The sequence below is a fragment of the Anabrus simplex genome, chromosome 13, assembly GCF_040414725.1.
Source record: "Anabrus simplex isolate iqAnaSimp1 chromosome 13, ASM4041472v1, whole genome shotgun sequence".
Lineage (NCBI taxonomy): Eukaryota > Metazoa > Arthropoda > Insecta > Orthoptera > Tettigoniidae > Anabrus > Anabrus simplex.
In genome coordinates, this window is record NC_090277.1 from 10,828,080 (window position 1) to 10,847,854 (window position 19,775).

The 19,775-nt window shown below is 41.8% G+C and overlaps 1 protein-coding gene and 1 long non-coding RNA gene across 5 annotated transcripts in view; one reads left to right on the plus strand and one right to left on the minus strand.

Annotated features, from left to right (window-relative positions):
- Positions 1-12,599, minus strand: part of LOC136884666 (gastrula zinc finger protein XlCGF52.1) — a 70,496-nt gene extending 57,897 nt beyond the window's left edge. Inside the window, exon 1 of one of the 4 annotated variants that reach the window (XM_067156916.2) lies at positions 12,492-12,599. In XM_067156916.2, the coding sequence (XP_067013017.2) occupies positions 12,492-12,560 (69 nt within the window). In that variant the 5' untranslated portion in view covers positions 12,561-12,599. Of the gene's footprint in view, positions 1-2,581; positions 2,689-11,587; positions 11,785-12,491 lie in introns of those variants that run through there. The other 3 variants (XM_068230182.1, XM_068230181.1, XM_068230183.1) reach the window with 3 other exon arrangements.
- On the plus strand, positions 3,479-5,093 carry LOC137502925 (uncharacterized). The gene is made up of 3 exons (XR_011018927.1): positions 3,479-3,785; positions 4,296-4,549; positions 4,984-5,093. It is a non-coding gene; the product is annotated as an uncharacterized lncRNA (long non-coding RNA).
- Positions 12,600-19,775: the final 7,176 nt, after the last annotated feature.

The window sequence follows — 19,775 nt, forward strand, 5'->3', positions numbered from 1 at the left end:
AAATCCAACATGCCACTCCACCTAAAGAAGATAGTCTTTGACCAGAGTGTTCTCCCCGTACTGACTTACGGTTGTGAAACCTGGACATTGAGCAAGTTTGTTAAGCAAAAACTCAGAACAACCCAAAGAGCTATGGAACGGTTCATGCTAGGCTTGACGAAGAAAGACAGGAAGAGAGCAGATTACATCAGGTCAGTCACAAAGGTCAGTGACATTTTAGAAAGGGTATTTACCCTAAAATGGCAGTGGGCAGGCCATGTTGCTCGGAGAACTGATGGTAGGTGGACAAAGCTTGTGCTTGAGTGGTGTCCGAAAGATCATCTCAGACCAAGGGGAAGACCACCGGACAGATGGGATAAAGACATCCAGAAGATTACTGGGATCAATTGGCAGAACATCGCTCAAGACCGTCCCAGATGGAGAGACCTCATGAAAACCTACCTTGCTTTGGACTTAAAGAGGCCACATCGTAAAAACGATTGAATATGGCTGATAGTGATAGTGATAGTGATAGTGATACTGTTTTAAAGGTAACAATTCCATGTCGTTGGCTTCCAGCATGTTAAAGAACTCCTGGAGGACATAATTCCCATACCCCGGTGTCTGTCAAGAACAAGCATTTAGGATGGACGTAAAACAATTATTATTATTATTATTATTATTATTATTATTATTATTATTATTTTCAGTACAACACAGATACAAAGTTAACTGATCTGATGACATGGCCACGAGGTAATTAGGTTTGTTTACATTATGATTGATTTATATTGCATGTGTTCAAGTGGAAGAGATTTTATTATCTATTGGTTATTTTGTATATTCAGTAATGTTACAAATACTTCTATTAACAATTTGGTTATTTCTGCACGAACAGGCGTGTGTTTGGAAGCCGAAACTCCGATTGAAAAACAAAAATATTTGAAGACAAGATTCGAACTAAGACAAAACGTTGCGGAGGATAATACCCGCCGATGCTATTTAGCCAACTGAGCCTTGCTGACAGCTCGTGTTCAGTGTTTACTAATCATTTCTGTTTCTACCATATTCGTCCTGGCTGAGATGCATCGAGACAGTGACGTCAGGCTCGAGTATCTCAAACGAGAGTTATGCCCATTCCTATGAAAGTCTTGAATATGCATCGAGAGTAGTGAAGGCAGTCTTGAGTATCTCGAACGAGAGTTTTGCCCATCACTACTTGCTCCCACAGTGCTCGTCTCCGGGGTCGGTAGATGCAGAGTGGGTTGTCGTCCCATATGCTCTGTACTCTGATCGGCCAACCGAGCAGAGGAAAGGTGGCCACGGCTCTACGCCTCTGCATTCGGTAGACGGGTCTGGGGGACAGTGCCGGACTACACGCCTGGCCCCACCTGTCAGCTGTCCTGAGAATGGTTTTCCATTCTCCTGCACTAAGGCGAATGCCGGAACAGTTCGTAGTATAGGCGATGGGGTACGATGCGCATTGGTATCACCCAAATATCACTATAAAATTTGTCACAAATGGAACATAATAATTGCTTTTACACATATCAAGTGAAAAATCTGCGGCAAATTAAGAAATGCCCTCGTTATTTGAGAAATATGAAAACATACTTAAGGCTTTAGACAGGACTGGTTTATGTCGTACTCCGCTGCTGGTGCCGTCTTTTGTTACTTTCTTCAGGTCCAGGGCTAGCACCGTGGAATGGGAGTGCTATGTCTGTAGATTCACATTATCTTTGTCCATATGACTAGAGTGGCCAGTTCAAACAGCAAAATGGAGGTCAACAGAAAAATAGCATGATCCCTGGACCAATAAATATTTTTATTTCTATTCGAACGAATGTAGCTCAATCCCTGGACCAATAAATCACTAGTCCACTGAATTTTTCTTATGTACATTGGCCATACCATTTTGTCGCCTATTAAATAATGCATATCACGATACAATTCATGAAATGATGTCACTGACAAGTGAAACAATGAAACGAAAGCAAAGAACTTCAGTGAACACAGATATCACACACGAAATTGTTGAAAGTGTAAGACAAAAGACATGTGTGTCACTGTGAGCGCAACATCAAATGTACTTGTAAAGTGGTAAAGTACGTATACATAATATTCTCCAAAAATCAAATATTTCTTAATTTGCCGCAGATTTTTCACTTGATATGTGTAAAAGCAATTATTATGTTCCATTTGTGACAATTTTGATAGTGATATTTGGGTGATACCAATGCGCACTATACCCTAGGCGACGGCCGCCCACCCTCTCACCTTCTCTGCACATCTCCTTCACCGTAACAAATCTCCCGGCCTGAGAGACAGCGTTACCGTCTAAGAGGCCCGCTTCCCCCTTCAGGGGAGGAATGAAAACGTTTAGTAGTAGTAGTATTCGTGTCTGGACAGTAAGTCATAAGAGTACTAAGTTTGGTTGAAATTGCTCCAGTGGTTTAGGAGATGTGTCACTTAAACACACACACATCCATCCATCCATTTTTATATATTTAACCATGAAGAGTTTTCCGGAGTGGTAAAACTTTACTTCCCGCAGCCCAACGTTTATAACATTATAGGGAAGTGAAAATAATGTAAATCTTACTTGGAATTCCTTTTAGAGGAGAGATGTGTTCACTGCCATGTCCAGGAACCCACCAGCCCGCCCCGAGAAATATATTTACTTTTATAACCTAATAAAGAGCAGTAGCCGCCATCGTCCATGGCTCAAGTAGTTTCTTGCATTCTCATTGGTCATGGTGAACGGAATGTGACGTCATTGCCATCAATGCTGATACATTGCGTTACCAACCCCAGCTGAATAAAAGCACAAACAAAAAAACACCATGTAAAATTACAATGCGGCTTTAACCGTCCGGACCAATGGTCTTGTCCAGGTCTTATCCTAACCGTCCGCACGGCAAGAACCAGTCCAGACCAATCGTGTTTCCACATGAAACTAGAGGCGTAGGGCCGCTTCGCTGCTTCTAACCGTCCAGACCAATGGTCTTGTCCACGTCAAAAACCTAACCGTCCAGACCAATCGTGTTTTCACATGAAACTAGGTGCCTAAGGCCGCTTCGCGGCTTCTAACCGTCCAGACCAATGGTCTTGTCCACGGCAAGAATCCTAACCGTCCAGACCAATCGTCTTGTCCACGGCAAGAATCCTAACCGTCCAAACTAATCGTCTTGCCACCAGCTATCGAAGCACCTCACTCATTAGTTCCTCCGTACAGAGGTTGGCAGCTCTGAGCCTAGCTTCACAACATCCTTCCCGAGAAGGCCGCGAGCGTGTAAACAAACCAGGGGGGTGACAGTCGCATAGACCCTACGCTTCCGAGGGCTAAGCCCAGACTGAGTAATTTTTCCCTACGACCAACATGCTTCGAGGTTGTACCTGACGTCAGTTCACCAAACTTCACGTGACAAATACGGGAGCTCCTATTGGTAGAAACAACTCCCGATTGCTATTGGTCGATTTCGAGTTGAGAATTCCCGGTCGATGGGGCAGTTTGTCGCTGTCGTAGTTTGTAATTATGTGTTTTGAAGTTGCCAACCCGTTTTTAATTTCGTTTTCACTATATGCGGGTATGTTATTAATAACAATAACATGCGTAACACATATTTATGTCACGTTATGGTCTTTCGGCTGAAATAAATTCGTAATTATTGCTTTGATAACCACGTGTGAGACCAGTCTACTTTGTCATCTTTGTTTATCTTTATTTTCGTTTTCATGCTCTGCGGGTGTTTTTCAGTGAAATTCTGAGTGGAATTTCTTGTTTGAAGAAGTAGAAGATATTTGAGGTAAGAATTCCTTATTATTCTTGTTTTATTAACCTCCTGAGGCCGGAATATAGAATGCATATCACACCAATTAAAATGAAATTCCAATAAATATAACAGCAACTTTTCGGCCTACTCAGAGTTATATTTAGTTTATTGTTTAAAATATTTTTTGCGGGATATTTGATTCTATTTTAAACAGTGTCCTCTTAAAAGAACACTAGGCCACAGGAGGTTATGTAAGTTATTAAGTTGATGATTGATAGCTGTTTCTGTTCCCAAAAATATCTTTTTTAAAAGTATTTTTTCGTGGTGGTTGTTATTAATAACAATAACATGTGTATCATACTTATTTATGTCATGTTGTGACCTTTCGGCTGCAATAAATTCTTAATTTATTAAATTCAGTTGATGTAGTCCTATTATTTCTGATAAGCCACTGTCGTTTTGATGATATTGAATTTAGCAGTAAAAGTATAAACTGTAGATAGTGCTCTTAATTATTTCCTTCTATTTCTTTTTATTCCTTAGATCATGCATGGAAAGTGCCAAATTTGTGGGATATACACCAATAGCGAAGAGTTCTGACAGCAGGGAATCTTATCTTATTTCACCATTTCCCTGTTCCTAGACGTGATATTTGCAAAAAGTGGCTGGACATTGTGGGAATCCGAAAGTTGCGGCAGCTTTCTTCAAAGCAGCTGAGGAACCACACTATGTGTTTGAGACATTTTCGCTGCTCCAGCTATCCAGGACCTCTATCGAAGATACTGTCTCAGATAGAAGTAAGTAATTATTATCATTATTAATATTATTAATGGTCACAGTACTGTGACATATCAAATTTTCCTGTTGTTTATTTCAAAATGCTCTCTGGAGGTAATTATGGTAAATTCAACAGTGGCAGACAAGGTTGAACCTCGTTTCTCATAATGAAAGTCACTGTAATGTCCGTCATACCTAGTCTTGCCTTACCTAGCAAGTTGAAAAGAGCAAAATCAGTCCTTTAATATCCCTCAATACAGTCAAGTGCTTAACGAATTTTGGTGGACAGCATGCTCAGTGTAATTTTATTCCTGTTATTCCTACCTTAAGAACTGTAGGAAGACCATAATAACTATAGATATATTTATAAATGAATGATGATTGCATTCACTGTAGTAGGGGAGAAAAAAATTCATATCTTAGTGATTTTTTTTTTTTTTTTTTCCCCATATAGATGTGCCTCGACATAAGTCTGGACGTCGGTCAGGTCCTTCGGCTGCTATGAGTTCCGCTGCTGCTGCTCCCACTGCCTCCACTCCTGTTACCGGTACTGCTGCTACTTCTGCCACTGTTACTATCACTTGTAGTATTGCTGTTTCTACTACTACAGCCAATAGTGATACTGTTGAACCCTTACCAAAATGCTTAATTCCTTTTCATTTCCTACAGGCATTGGCACGGCTTTCTTCTAAGTGTTAGAATCTCGAGTCAGAAGTGTGAGTAGGCTAGTGATCAAAAAGTTTGGTCCCTCATTTGTAATGAAGTTTCTTTGTCTTCTAGACTTCATTACAATGTTACTTTGGATTAAATTGGTGGGTACAAAGGCTATGGACACCTAGGATGTACCAATGGATTTGCTGTCATGCCACCGGGCGAGTTGGCCGTGCAGTTAGGAGTGCGCAGCTATGAGCTCGCATCCAGGAGGTAGTGGGTTCGAACCCTACTGTCGGCAGCCCTGAAGATGGTTTTCCGTGGTTTCCCATTTTCACACCAAGCAAATGCTGGGGCTGTACCTTAATTAAGGCCACGGCCGCTTCCTTCCCACTCCTAGCCCTCTCCTGCCCCATCGTTGCCATAAGACCTCTCTGTGTCGGTGTGACGTAAAGCAACTTACAAAAAAAAGTTACGTCCCGCGAAATCGACTGCTTGCATGCTATTCCACGCTAATCCAGACACTGCTCGCGCACGACACTACCGATGTAACTTGTGCAATTATGCTGACAATGATGAAGATTTTTCATTTAAATAAACAGTTTTACAGTGTTTACATTTTAATTTGGAACACATAATGACTGAAATATGTGTAGCCTCTGTAGCTCAGGTAGCAGCGCGGTGGCCTCTCACCGCTGGGTTCCGTGGTTCAAATCCTGGCCACTCCATGTTAGATTTGTGCTGGACAGGGCGGAGACGGGACAGGTTTTCTCCGGGTACTCTGGTTTTCCCTGTTATCTTTCATTCCAACAACATTCTCCACTGTCATTTAATCTATCAGTCATTAATCATTGCCCCAGAGGAGTGCGACAGGCTTTGACAGCCGGCACAATTCCTATCCTCGCCACAAGATTGGGCCTCATTCATTCCATACCTGGCCAGCCCCGTGGTGTAGGGGTAACGTGCCTGCCTCTTACCCGGAGGCCCCAGGTTCGATTCCCAGCCAGGTCAGGGATTTTTACCTGGACCTGAGGGCTGGTTCGAGGTCCACTCAGCCTACGTGATTAGAATTGAGGAGTTATCTGACGGTGAGATAGCGGCCCCGGTCTAAGAAGCCAAGAATAACGGCCAAGAGGATTCGTTGTGCTGACCACTGACACCTCGTAATCTGCAGGCCTTCGGGCTGAGCAGGGGTCGCTTGGTAGGCCAAGGCCCTTCAAGGGCTGTAGTGCCGTTTGGTTTGGTTCATTCCATACCTGACCCGGTCACTGACTGGAAAATAGGTTGTAGGTTTTCAATGACTGAAATATGTATTAATATTATGTAAACCAAGTGAGTTAGGAGCACGCAGCTGTGAGCTTGTTTTTTGGGAAATAGTGGGTTCAAGCCCCACTGTACCGGGCGAGTTGGCCATGTGGTCAGAAGCACGTGGCTGTAAGCTTGCATCCCGAATCCGACTGTCGGCAGCCCTGAAAATGTTTTTCCTTGGTTTCCCATTTTCACACCAGGCAAATGCTGGGGCTGTACCTTGATTAAGGCCACGGCCACATCCCTCCAATTCCTAGGCCTTTCCTATCCCATCGTTGCCATAAGACCTATCTGTGACGGTGCAACGTAAAGCAACTAGCAAAAAAAAAAGAAAAAAACATTGTCGACAGCACTGAAGATGGTTACCGTGGTTTCCCATTTTCACAGCAGGTAAATGCTGGGGCTGTACTTTAATTAATGGCCATGCCTGCTTTCTTTCCACTCCTAGCACTTTCCTATCCCATCATCGCCATATGATCTATCTGTGTCGGTGTGATGTAAATTAACCTGAAATATTGTATAATTAGCAGATATCTAGGTTATGATAGCCGGGCGGTCCGTGAAAGGTCCTAGGGAGAGCACTGTGTATGGGTTCAATATTGTTGAAGACTTAAAATTAAACAATTTCAATTTGCAAAATCGTAATGATTGGGTATTAAAGTTTTTAATTTTGTATTACTAAACACCCAGCACGTAGGCTACACAGTGTGGTCACATATCTGTGAGATTGCACTTGGGCAGTGGTGTGTTCGAGTCCCACTGGCGGCAACAGTGAAGATGGTTTCCCTTCTTTGCAATAGGCAGGCAGATATACTAAGGCCGTACCTTAATTAAGGCCACAGCTGCTTCCTTCTGAGACCCATTCCATCGTTGCCATCAATCGGTGCTATATAAAACTCATAGCCAAAAAAATGAGACATCGTTATGAAGCCCATAACATGATTATAATTGTTCATAAAGGTGGAAAACAAGTATATTCATGTTCTGTGTTCTTATTCAAAATATGCCAAACATCTGCATGTTTCAGGCTCCATTTGTCTTAATTGCATTCATAATGACTTTTGTAAATTCCTGCCGTAGAGTTGTATAATCGAACATTTTATTTAAACTTCATGGGACATTTTTTATTATTATTAATATTATAAGGAGCATTAAGCATATCTGCTAAATGGGAAGTGAAAAACTGTGACGTTATTTTTCAGAACAATGAAAGTTTCAAACGTGTGGTTTACTGTCCTCATAGTCTGTTCCTTTATATGAGCTCATAATTTCTGTAGAATTGTGTGATAATGATCAAATACTCAAGTGGAAGTGTCATGTGGTATTGTCTGGATGAATTTTATAAAGAAGTCTTAGTTTTGGTTTAAGCATCCATTTCTAACAAAGGTATTTTCACTGAAAATTTTGTATTTTGGAAACAATTTCTCATCAGAACACAGGAAATATTTTATGATCTCTCTCCTCTCTTATTTGCAATTTGTATGCACATCTTCCTCAACTGAAATGTGTACTGGTATGTATTCAGTGTGCAAGTAACTAAATTAGTATTTGTGAATTTTGTGATGTTGGTAACTCATTTGATGTGATGGTAACAATTGTGCAAACTTTCCTTACCGTAGTTCTCCCCCTGTGAGTGGGGGCAGTAGAATAATACCCACGGCATCCCCTGCCTGATGTAAGAGGCAACTATAAAGGGTGCCATGGGAGCTCCGAGCTTGGGTAGGCATCCGTGGAGCCCTTAGGTGAATCCTGGCATTGCTTCCACTTGTGCCAGGCTCCTCACTTTCATCTACCAAAATCCCATCTACCTCGGTCACCACCTGTTCTTTTCTGACCCTGACTGTATTACGTATGGAAGCCTAGAGAGTCTTATTTTCATGGCCCTGGTCTTTCTTAGGCCAATACCTCCATTTTTTCGTAGTGTCGACCCCCTTCGATTTCTTCTCTCCGATTAATATATAGAGGATTGTTGCCTAGTTGTACTTCCTCTTGAAATAATAATCACCACCACCACCACTCTTATCGTAGTCGGTGCGATAAAACTGATTAAGACATAAATGATTGGAAATTGCATTCTTTATAACTTTTGTTATGTAGTTCTTTTCAATAGGACCAATCATCCAGGGTGAATAAAATTATTTATAGCCTACATTGTAGTGGCATATTCCCCGACATAAAATACCAATTTTCAATGAATTCTGTTCAGCCATTTTCTTGTGACAGAAATTATGAAAATTTAACACCCGGATAGTACGAGTCCCTGTGATTAGTACACCTAGGTAAGGAACACCATAGGTTTGCGTTGCCTGTAAATGGCGCCGCAATGTGAGAAACGCCATGGGTGTGTGTTACATGTGCGCATTACATTACCTGTGAGTAGTACCATCCGCGAGTCTACGTTACTTTTGATTGGTATCGCAACATGACAAATACCGTGGTTGTACTTTCCCAGCGATAAATACCATTATGAGGGGCAGATGACCTGGTTTTTGGACCCCTTTAGATTACAAGCATCATCGATTCAGGATTGTGCTTTAGAAGCAGTCCCTTGGTCAGTAATACTTCTGCTTAACGCTAGTTGCTGGCAATGTGGGGCATTACAGGTCGAATCCACTGATTGTTCTAAATTCATATCCATCCATTCATTCTTCGTCATTGTGTTTTGAACCCTGGTCAGTAGATGATTTTGGACTTTGAAATTGTTATTATATTTATCTCATTTCATACCATTAGGGGTCGATGACCTAGATGTTAGGTCCCTATAAACAACAAGCATCATGGCAAGGAGATTTGTGGTGAAGGCGAGATGTTTGGTGGCCTTGACATATACTAGGAACTGTCCCATCATTCGCCTTACTCCAGGCGAAAGGAAAACCGTTCTCAGGACAGCCAGTGGTAGGGAAACAGCCTCTTTCTGTGTCTCAAATGCAGAGGTGTAAAGCCATGGCCACCCTTCCTCTGTTCGGTTGGCCGGTCAGAGTGCAGTGCTGTCAGACCACGGATTAGCCTACTCTGCAACCACTGACACAGATTTCTGCCTTTGATGTACAGTAGGTACAAATGGCACCGTATTTGAAGTGAATTTCCACCGCCTTTGACTGGCATTTTGATTAGGTCACAGCAAAGCCCCTTGCACACGGTAATGTTGTGGAAGGTAGCAGCATGTTGTTCATAATACTGTACATAAATTAGCGACCAATTCCTTGAACGTAGATCTTAATGGGTTGAGCTATTTTGTGACGTGGCATGCGATTGTTTTGTGCTGGATCAGCTGCCATATTATTGTACGTAGATCCTGATGCTACATATTTCTTTCAATTTATTGGAACTCCTCCCCTGCGGATGGACTGAAAGGAAGCATTATTTGTACTTCCTGCATGTTGTAAGAGGGGAACAATCACAGAATCTGTAATCGCTTTCTTGTCTTTTAAGCCCATAAACATATTCATGATTCTATCCTTTTCCATGTAACAGAGAAATATAGATATATCTTACTGTCACATGAAATAGAACATTTTTAAGTACTGTAAATACAAGGATTGCATACATTTTTGTAGCTTGACATGGTTTATTATCTAAATGCAGATGACTGATTGAATGATATGCTGTGTTTTGATGCAATATGTAGGAACAGAGTATGTGCTATCCTGTCTTGGTTTCTTCAAACACTACTCTGCCAGAGACTTGCCATCCTCTAGCAGATACAAAAGTACAAATCTCAATATTCCTCAGTGTGTGGCCCTACATGCCTCATTTGACAGACTGAAAGATGTATCATATAGTAAGTTTCTTGAGATAATACAAATGATGTTGCCATAAGCTTTTGACTTGTGTTAGACTCCAAAAAGAGAGAAAAGTATTTATTATGTTGTAACTTGACAGTTCCAGTCTTTCTTTCATAAATGAATGATTTTGTGTTGTATTGTATTGTTTTCTGGCTGATGAATATTAATTCATGATTAACACTACTGAATGTAACTTAATGAAATTATGATATACTATGATCACAAAAAATTTGTGGCAATTTCTACACAATTTTTATACCTGTAATACTGTGGATAGTAGGTAGAATATAGCTCCATAAATCAAAAGATCATGTTTAATTTCAATTTACCTTTGAATCCTACAAACTCCCTCCTTAGCATATGAGTTTCCTTTAATCATTTTGGTTCCTGTGTATAGCTTTCTTTCTTACATTGTATTTATATTTCATTTTCTGCATAATACTATTGACTATTGAGGTTGGCTCAGTGTGTGTTAAAGGGGACCAAGGTACGAGGTGATGTTAGTGTCTATTTCTGTCGTAGTTCATAATCAGAGATAATTATTGCCAAACCCACTCACCTTCTGGTCACTTCCTCCCTCCCACCCTTTGCAAGTTAGCTTCTTTTTTCCTCAGCAGAAAAAAGCAGCACAGGTCAGTCCAGTTAATCCCTTCCTTCATGGCTTTGTGAATTAGTAAAAATAAAATTATAATAAGCAGCACAGGCTGGTAAGCTTCTTTTCTCCAGCAAGAAAAAAAGAAAAATAGAAATAATAATAATAATAATAATAATAATAAAGCACAGGCCAACCTTTAGGTGTATCATTGTTCAGAATGAAGTATTCCAAAAATAAAAGGTAAGAGAAAGAAAGGAAAGAAGAAGAAAGATATGAAAGAAAAGAAATGAATATATTTAAGAGAGGGGGTGGGAGGGAGGGTGAGAACCTGGGTACCCGACGCGACCCGCGCTAAACGATTTAAATCGCCCGCCCGGTAATTTTAGTTTTTCCCTACGACCACTACGAGCGCTAACGTGCAATTCCTGGTAGTCGTTGCGTCAGCCGCTGTGTACGGAAGTTAAAAATAACGTTGAGTGTCGACTCTTACTTATTCTCTTTGAAACAAACGACAGTCGTTCCGCGCGCAGCTGAATGTAGCGAGTGTTGGGCTGCGAGAACTAAAGCATTGATCCATTTTTATATATTTAACCATGAAGAGTTTTCTGGAGTTAAATGCTTCTCGTATGCAGTACTATAGAGGTGATTACTAACAATTTAGACGGAGCTTTTAATAGTCAATATGGCTAAATCACAGCATAGATTCAAGAATTACGTACTTACGGGTTGAGGTTTTGTAGAGCTTTAAAAGAGCGGCAAATGACTGAGACTCCAATTCAATCGCGGTATTATAGAGGTTGTGGACACAGCATAAAATGAAAGAAATCACCATTTCGTACTTAATATAATCTTAGAGAAATAACTTAACGTAATGACACTGTACAAGAACTCGCATTAGGCCGGACACCACCCACAGGGCGCCGTTAGATTCTCACCATACATCGATTATCAAAATGAAACAACAAACCTGCCACTTCGAAAATAAAATTGGATATCGTCAACACTCAACAGGGTTCCTAGAAAATGAAATACGGTACCAACGCGGTGTTCTTCGTCTATATGAATGTACCCCCGGTACAGTTCCCTTATCTCTAGCTAATGTCTATACTTTCAAGAGAAGTCGAAAGTCATCTGAGACAATTTAGGCCAACAAAGATGGGAGAATTCCATCAAATAATTTCTCATAAATGGAATTTGCAATAAAAACTCTCAGTAGTGAAGTCGACAGAAAATCGTTGTTGAAATTAAAAGAAATCTCAGATAGCAAGGAACACAAAGCTCAGAAATAAATTAGGACACAGTGTACGATGTAAAAGTTCGTCAATATAAATGTCACTTTTCTACACAACTTTAAGGGCCCCATAGATTTTGTAGAGCTTTACAAGAGTGGCAAATGACTGAGACTCCAATTCAATCGTGGTATTATAGAGGTTGTGCACACAGCATAAAATGAAAGAAATCATAATTTCTTACTTAATATAATCTTAGAGAAATAACATAACGTAATGACAGTGTACAAGAAGTCGCATTACGCCAGAAACCACCTACAGGGCGCCGTTAGATTCTTTCTCTTAAGGCGGCTACGCACGTTACTGTATAACTGTGCGATTTAACTGCACCTACCGAACTGCGGAGATTTATCTCACGTGTAGATGGTAAATCGTTGTAGTTATTTCTGCTTGCACAGTTCATCGGAGCAAGTTCATTTTTCTAACCAATAAAACTGTGTCGATTACGTTTGCACAGTTTTATCGCAACGTGTGGACCGTGGCGACTGCCGATTGCTCAGTTCAAGTGAGTCACTCGTTAAGATAGTGCGCGCTATTAGCGTCCGTCTTACCTGCGCAGTTCTAAGATGACAAGTAAGATGGACCCATGTGTGGTACAATTTTCATCCCTGTACCTTTTTTTTTTTGTTTTCTTTTTCGGGGGGGCCCCCGACGCCCGCTCCCCCCGCGTGACCATCGACTCAATCTACATGGCCTCCGACACGCTATTGGTTCTAAGAAGAAAAAGATAGCATTGAGGAGTGGAAGTGTGATACTACAGGAATATCTGCCTGTCCCCATGCTCTGCATGCTGCCAGGCCAGATGTGGTGGTGGGTATCAATAGTGGTGTAATCAGGTAGTAAGGGTCAGGACAAAACCACATAGGCAGAAATAGAAAGGTGCCTACATGTAAAACCTGACATTTTGTAGATAGCACATGCAAGGATGTGGTTCTGGAGAGGTCCATGTAATTGTGTTAGTTGGGAATAGGTATCATGCACAGTCATAAGCCTATTCCTCGCCATTCCAGTTATTCAGGGGATCAGTCCTTCTGGGCACTGCTGTGACTAGCGTGGGCCGTGCCGGTTGCCGAGCCATGCGGCAATAGCCACTAGTGCCTGCCGCACCGCCCGACCCCCTTGAGGTCCCTCGTACCCAGTCTCCAATCCCGGAGAATGAGGCCAAGCCCGCCGAGGCGGGGACCTGCTGGATGGTAGTGGGACATGGCGCCGGGCCTCCTTCCTCTCTGCCCGGGCCATGGCCCGGTATACAGGGCAACTGCGATGGGAGGCCGGGTGGCCCCCCGCGCAGTTGGCGCACACCGGCGCCTCCCTAAGTGTAGCGCAGGCCGTGTAATGGTGATCACCACCACAACGGTTGCACCTTACTTGGAGCCCACAGCTGACCTGTCGGTGGCCCCACCTCAAACAGCGGAAACACTGCAAGAGCTGTTGAGGGGGACGTTCTGTTCTCACCTGACTGCCGCTACCTGCTGAGGTCCTCTCCTGATTGGTTCCTTGGTCGACTGCTGTCCTGGGAGCAGTCCTGGGTTGCAGCTGGGCAGTCCTCTCCTGATGGGCCGGCGTCGCCTTCTGCTTCCTGGTCCGGCGTTGTCTTCTTCTTCTTCCCGGAGGTTTCTTCTCGGCAGGGGAAGAGGCCTCGTCCTGGTGGCCCTCCTCCCAGCTTGGTGACCCCGGGGTAGCTGGTGGCTCTACTGTGTCGCCGTCTTCTTCCTTCTCCTGGCTGGCGGCGGCGGCTTCGGTCAGTGCTAGCACTCGAATGCGTTCCCTGTCCTGTTGGGCGCACATCGAGGTCTGCAGCTCGACAGACATGCAGGCAGGCTGTGCCTGGGCAGCAGCATCAGAACACCAAGGGGCGTCCTTCTCCACTGCTGTGCTGCTTTCCACCATCACGAGCGCTTTCCTGGTTTGCGCCCGGGTAACAGGCCCTTCCTGGTAGGCCTGCGTCTGCGTCCACTTCATCTTGGTTGGGGGTCGACGATCCTGGTTGGCGGCCTTGTTGGTCTGCGTATACTTCGTAAAGTACAGCTTTCCAACTGGGGTCGCGCCGTCGCGATGCTCGGGAGCGCCGCCGTCGTCCTCATTCCTCGGCTCCGTCTGTGTGGCAGTCTCCTGGCTGCCATTGCCGGTAGTGTAGTTCCTCTTGCCTGGTATTCGGGTGACCTGAAAGTAAGCAGAGAAGCTCCTCTCGTAGCGGCTGATCTGGCCTGGGTCCGTGGGGCGAATAATTATCGCCCAGTTCTCGATGTTCTCGACGGCGTCGGGGGAGAGCTCCTTCCCTGTGGCCCCTTCGAGCCTCGTGAGGAGCTCGATGATGATGTAGGACTCCCTGTAGGTGTCCTTCCCAGGTCGGTACTGCACCAGCAGCGCAGGTGTGGCGTGGTTCAGTGGGACGGTCCTGTGGTCGACCCAGAGAACAATCTCCCCTACTGCAACCTTGAAGTTCTCTGGTAGGTCGTCTTGAAGTTCCATCGTGCCTGTTGCTTCCTGAAATAAAAATCTGAAAGAGAATAGCACTAAAGTGCTTCCTGACAATGCTCGTACTGCGTACTTAAAAGTACAGACAGTAGACAATGCTCTTTCGGAGATGTACTAACAAGTACAGCTGCCTGACTAGTACTGGGAAAGTACAGAGCGCCTGGCGAGGAGAGAGAGAGCGAGCGAGAGGAACACGTCCTTCCGCTACGGCTGTCGAACTCGTCCTCAACAGATCCCTGTACCGTCTTAGGCTTGGCTCGAAGTGAATCTGGCAGCGCCTGATTTTTCTGTGCATGTACAGGTAAGTCGGAGAGAAAGATGGAGCGTGTGTGGGGTCTTCAGGCTTAGCGTCAGTTTTAACCAATTGCCCCTGCAGCGCAGTTCGCTTGTAGGACATAATATCGGATTTAAGAATCATGCCTCAAGTGTTTCTAATGGAATTCATATGGCTATACCGTTGTAATCCGTGCTTGTGGAAAATCAAAAGTAAAGAGTACACGGTTAGAAACAAAAAAAAAATGTTGCTTATGAACAGTTACGCATAAAGTTGTCGGAAATTGATCCCGAAGCTACGAAAGAAGCAGTGGTAAAAACAATTAATTCACTTCGAAGTTGTTCTCGAAAAGAACTGAAGAAAGTAAAGGAGTCTCAGAAGTCAGGCAATGGTACAGATGACAGTTATATATGGTACCAAGTTCATGGTTCTACGAGGATCTATTGTTTTTAGTGGATCAAGAACTTCCCAGACAGAGTGTGAGCAGTTTGGATTTCCCAAAAGAGGTAAGCATAAATAAACTAACGGTACCAGTATTTAGTGATAGATTTCAGTTTTGATAAGCACTGTCAGTAGCAGCGATTGGGGATTAGAAATAGGGGGGCAAAAAAAAAAATGCAGGCAATAGAAAGTAGCCGGTTTGAGGGATATAGCAGGCGGGGTGTTATACACATCAAAACTCAACAAAAAAGCTACAATATGGTAAGTTTTTGGTGATCTTTGAGCTAATTTTGACAGGAAGGTAAAGGTTGACAGTTTACTAACTTAAGTGCGGCAATAATAGTTTTATGAGATTTTGATTCAATACTATACTTTCACCAAAGAAACAATATTACACACTTATTACAATTAAATAGAAGTATGGCGTAATTATAAAATTAAAAAAATCATTTAGTATTTGGCTACACTCTAAGAAACTAACAGACAATATTAGAGTGACTGCCGCCAGACTGACGAATCACGCGGCAAGCAGGTAAATCATACCTCCGTGTCCATGACCTTGGCAAAAAATATACCCCTGGTACCCTTCCTCATAGCATTTGCGAAGTCTCCACTACTTGCTGTGGCGCTATACAAACGAACGACATTTATGCGTATTTTCGATAATAATTTGTTAATAATTAAAAATTTGCACACATTGTTTTTATTTATAATTCCTAGTTTCAGCCAGCTAAAATGGAATAAAAATAACGTTTTCTCTACAAAGTGGGGGGGGCAACTGCCCCCCTTAGTCGCCGCTACTGAGCACTGTTACAATAGTGTGTCTCTAAATAAGGAATAAAATGCATGTTATTTATACTGAATTTAAAAAGATCTTAACTGATTCAAGAACTGTGCATTCTGAAATAGTCACCCTGCTGGAATTGTTGAGTATGTTTCTACATATAGGATATATACATAGTGCTTAATCGATGAGAGATGTAACAAATGGAGATACTCGCTATCTGACTGCATTTGTCTAATACACTGAATATGCGTGCCTTTGTCTCTCCATCTTTAACTCGTTTCATTATTTCTGATATATTGGTCACAGCGTATTTCTTCTTTTTATTCACCTGCTATTGCTCTGTTCGAATGGCCATAAGGAAATACTTAGCCTTCATTCCTTACTGCAGATGATATCATCCCTAGGGTATTTATGTGGAGGATTCGTGGGATTCCACATCCAGAAATAGTACAGGGATCTGCAAAATTCCTTTCAACACTGAGGGTGTGCAAAACTTGTTTTCAGCACTGAAAAATTCTCACCGCAATTATATTAAATTATACTCCAGTTATATGTTAATTGAATATTTATTGCTGAGACAGGAGACATGAGAGAGTCCGAGTTATGTCCGATTCTGCTGTATTATTTTAATTTTTATTGGGGGCGTGATAACGCAGTGGCTTAGCTGCTGGCTTCTCACCCAGGCGTGCAGGTTTTAAATCCCCATGACTTCAGGGTGGAATTTTTATCTGAAAACCTACGTGGCGTCAGGAAGGGCATCTGGCCTTAAACTCCCGCCCAAAAATCCAAATGAGCCAGGATGAAATATGCGGAAGATAATAATTATTATTTTTGGAGAAGATTATAAATTAACGTTACCCACCTCCGTAGTGTAATGGTTAGCCAATTTGCTGCCGTCCTCGGGGCCAGAGTTTGACTCTCCGTACAGATTTGATGAACGCCCCTACACTACATTTGTATTATCGGCACACTTTTTCTGGATACATTTACACTCTAGTGCTGAATCGGTCGACCTCGGCAATCTTCGAGAATCGTACTTGCAACCTTTGAAACACAAACTATGAATCACTGAAGCATCGCCATGCAACATCTGGCATACACTTTACGTACTAGAACTGTTGTTGTTTACACAGTAAAGCCAAACTATAGAATTCATGCTAGGAACAAGATTTGCATCGAAAAATGTTATATAATGTGTATGTGACACAGTTGTTGGTTTAAGATAATAATGGTTTAGAAACTGCATATCGACCGACCATATTCTAGATTCAATTCAGATTTCGTTTTCATTCAGTTGGCAGCACTACCGGAACTCCTCACCCCCGTTCACAAATGTATCCAGAAAAAGTGTGCCGACAATACATCAGGCTTCCCGGGTGAGGAGAGATAACGATGATGATGATAATAATAATAATAATTATGTTCTAAATGTTAAATCATAAGATATGCTTTTACTTATTAAACAAATTTTATTTTACAATAGTACACACTACATCAAAATATAAAAATATATAGAACAGAAAGTTTAATATCTGTATTTACTTCTTCATAGGTTGATGATGACGACGTTGATAAGTGTGAGTTCATCAAATTCAGAAGTTTCACTGTCAGGAGGATGTTCATCAAGGCAGTCATTCAGAAAAAGAATAAGGCTTGATCAGTCTGATGAGGTACTGAATTTGGTCGCTACGAAGTTGCAGTCCAGTGACGGGAAATTCTCTGCATATGGCAAGCATTTTGCACAAGAGCTGGAAAGCCTTCCCAACGAAATGGCAGTGTTCTGCAGAAAAGTAACGAATGACATACTTTTAGAAGCACAGATGGGCACATTGAATAGGACATCACAAGTTGTAGGCCTAACTGATCCTCCCTATCCACCATCAACAAGCACACCACATGATTACGTATGTCCTTAGCCATCGTCCCACACCTCTAATCGCAACGTCTTGGTGGGACACCTCTTCGCAAATTTTCTTCAGTGATAACTGTTACTGAGGTAGGCAGTTTTTAATCTTGTTTAAAAAAATAATATGTTCACAACACTGGTAAAGGAATCAGCTGATCACTGTATTTTGCCATGGCACTTGACCTTCATTACATAACTCATGAATTTGTTCCTCACAATTTTGCCCTCTTCCCCATGATGCCTACTCTGCCCACATTGTAACGGTGTTAAAATGTTTTAAGTTCTCTTCCATTTCGTCCCCTATGTCAGCCGCATAGGAACTGCATGAACGACGTAAATAATTGTGTAAAACACAAGTCAAGACAACTATTTCTATTCGATCCTATCTGAAATTCATTGCTGTGTGGAATATGCAGAATCTTGAAGCCATTATTCCAAACACATTTTCTATAACCCTCCGTTGACAAACTGTAATTAAAAATTCTTCCTTTATTTGTAAGGTCTTTCTGACTGAAAAGGTTTTAAAAAGTCTTTACGTAACGCGAATGCCTCATCCCCGATAAACACATAAGGCAACTCGTATGTAGCACCCTCAGGTTTCCTAGGTGAGGGGAGATTAAGATTTTCATTTACTAGTTTGGAATAAAATGCTGTGTTCTATATGACCCCTCCATCTGAAATTCGGCCATTTGTTCCAATATCACGATATATGAACTCGTAATTAGCATTCGCAACTGCCATTAAAACTAAACTGTTGAAACCTTTGTAATTCCAATAGTATGATCCACTTCCAACTGGTGGGGTTGTTTTTACATGTTTTCCGTCAACCACACCCAAACAATTTAGAAAATTCCATTTTCTTTCAAACTGCTGTCCAATACATATCCATTCATCTTCTTTTGTTGGAAACTGAAACAAAATAAAATTATTATTATTATTATTATTATTATTATTATTATTATTATTATTATTATTGTTGTTATTATTATTAAATCATGCAACTAAAATATAATTTAACCCAATGTAATTAATTATATTTTTTTGTTTTTAGGTTGGTTGGACGAAGACTGTTAATTTTCACACTCCGTTATATAATTCTTTTTTATTGTACTCTAAGCATACATTATACCTTGTTTTATATTAAATTAACATGAAATATATTTCCTTTTACCTTGTACAAGATATAAATAAATTTTACTTACTTTGAAATACTGTTTCTTCAGCACCTTATATATTGCAGCGCAAGTCTCAGGAATAATTACTCCCACAGACTGGGCTGAAATTGCAGCAGAAAATTTCAGATCTTCATAACTTCTTCCGGTTGCTAGGAAACGAAGTGTGACGCTGAGTCGTTCATGCGGTGTTATTGCCCGTCTCATTGCACTGTCGCTCTTTCTGATATGGGGCGGTATCAAGTGAAGAAGGTGTAAATACGTTTCACTGTCCATCCTCAAATAATGGTACCAGTCACCTGGGTTCAAGAGTTAAATCTTTCATTAAATTTATATGCGACAGTTTATCTCGTTTACGTAACCAAGATTTTGCCCATTTTGATCTAGCCCTTTTCTTTTTAGCTTTTGATCTCAAAGCTAATGCTAGAGCGGTGTAAATTAGAAGTTCCTCTTCATGTTATCCATGCATGACTAGTGAAAACTGATCGCAAGTCTGACAGCAAAACAGAGCGCCTGTGTCCTCTTCTGTGTTCCGTCTTACCTGTCACCTTAGAACTGCG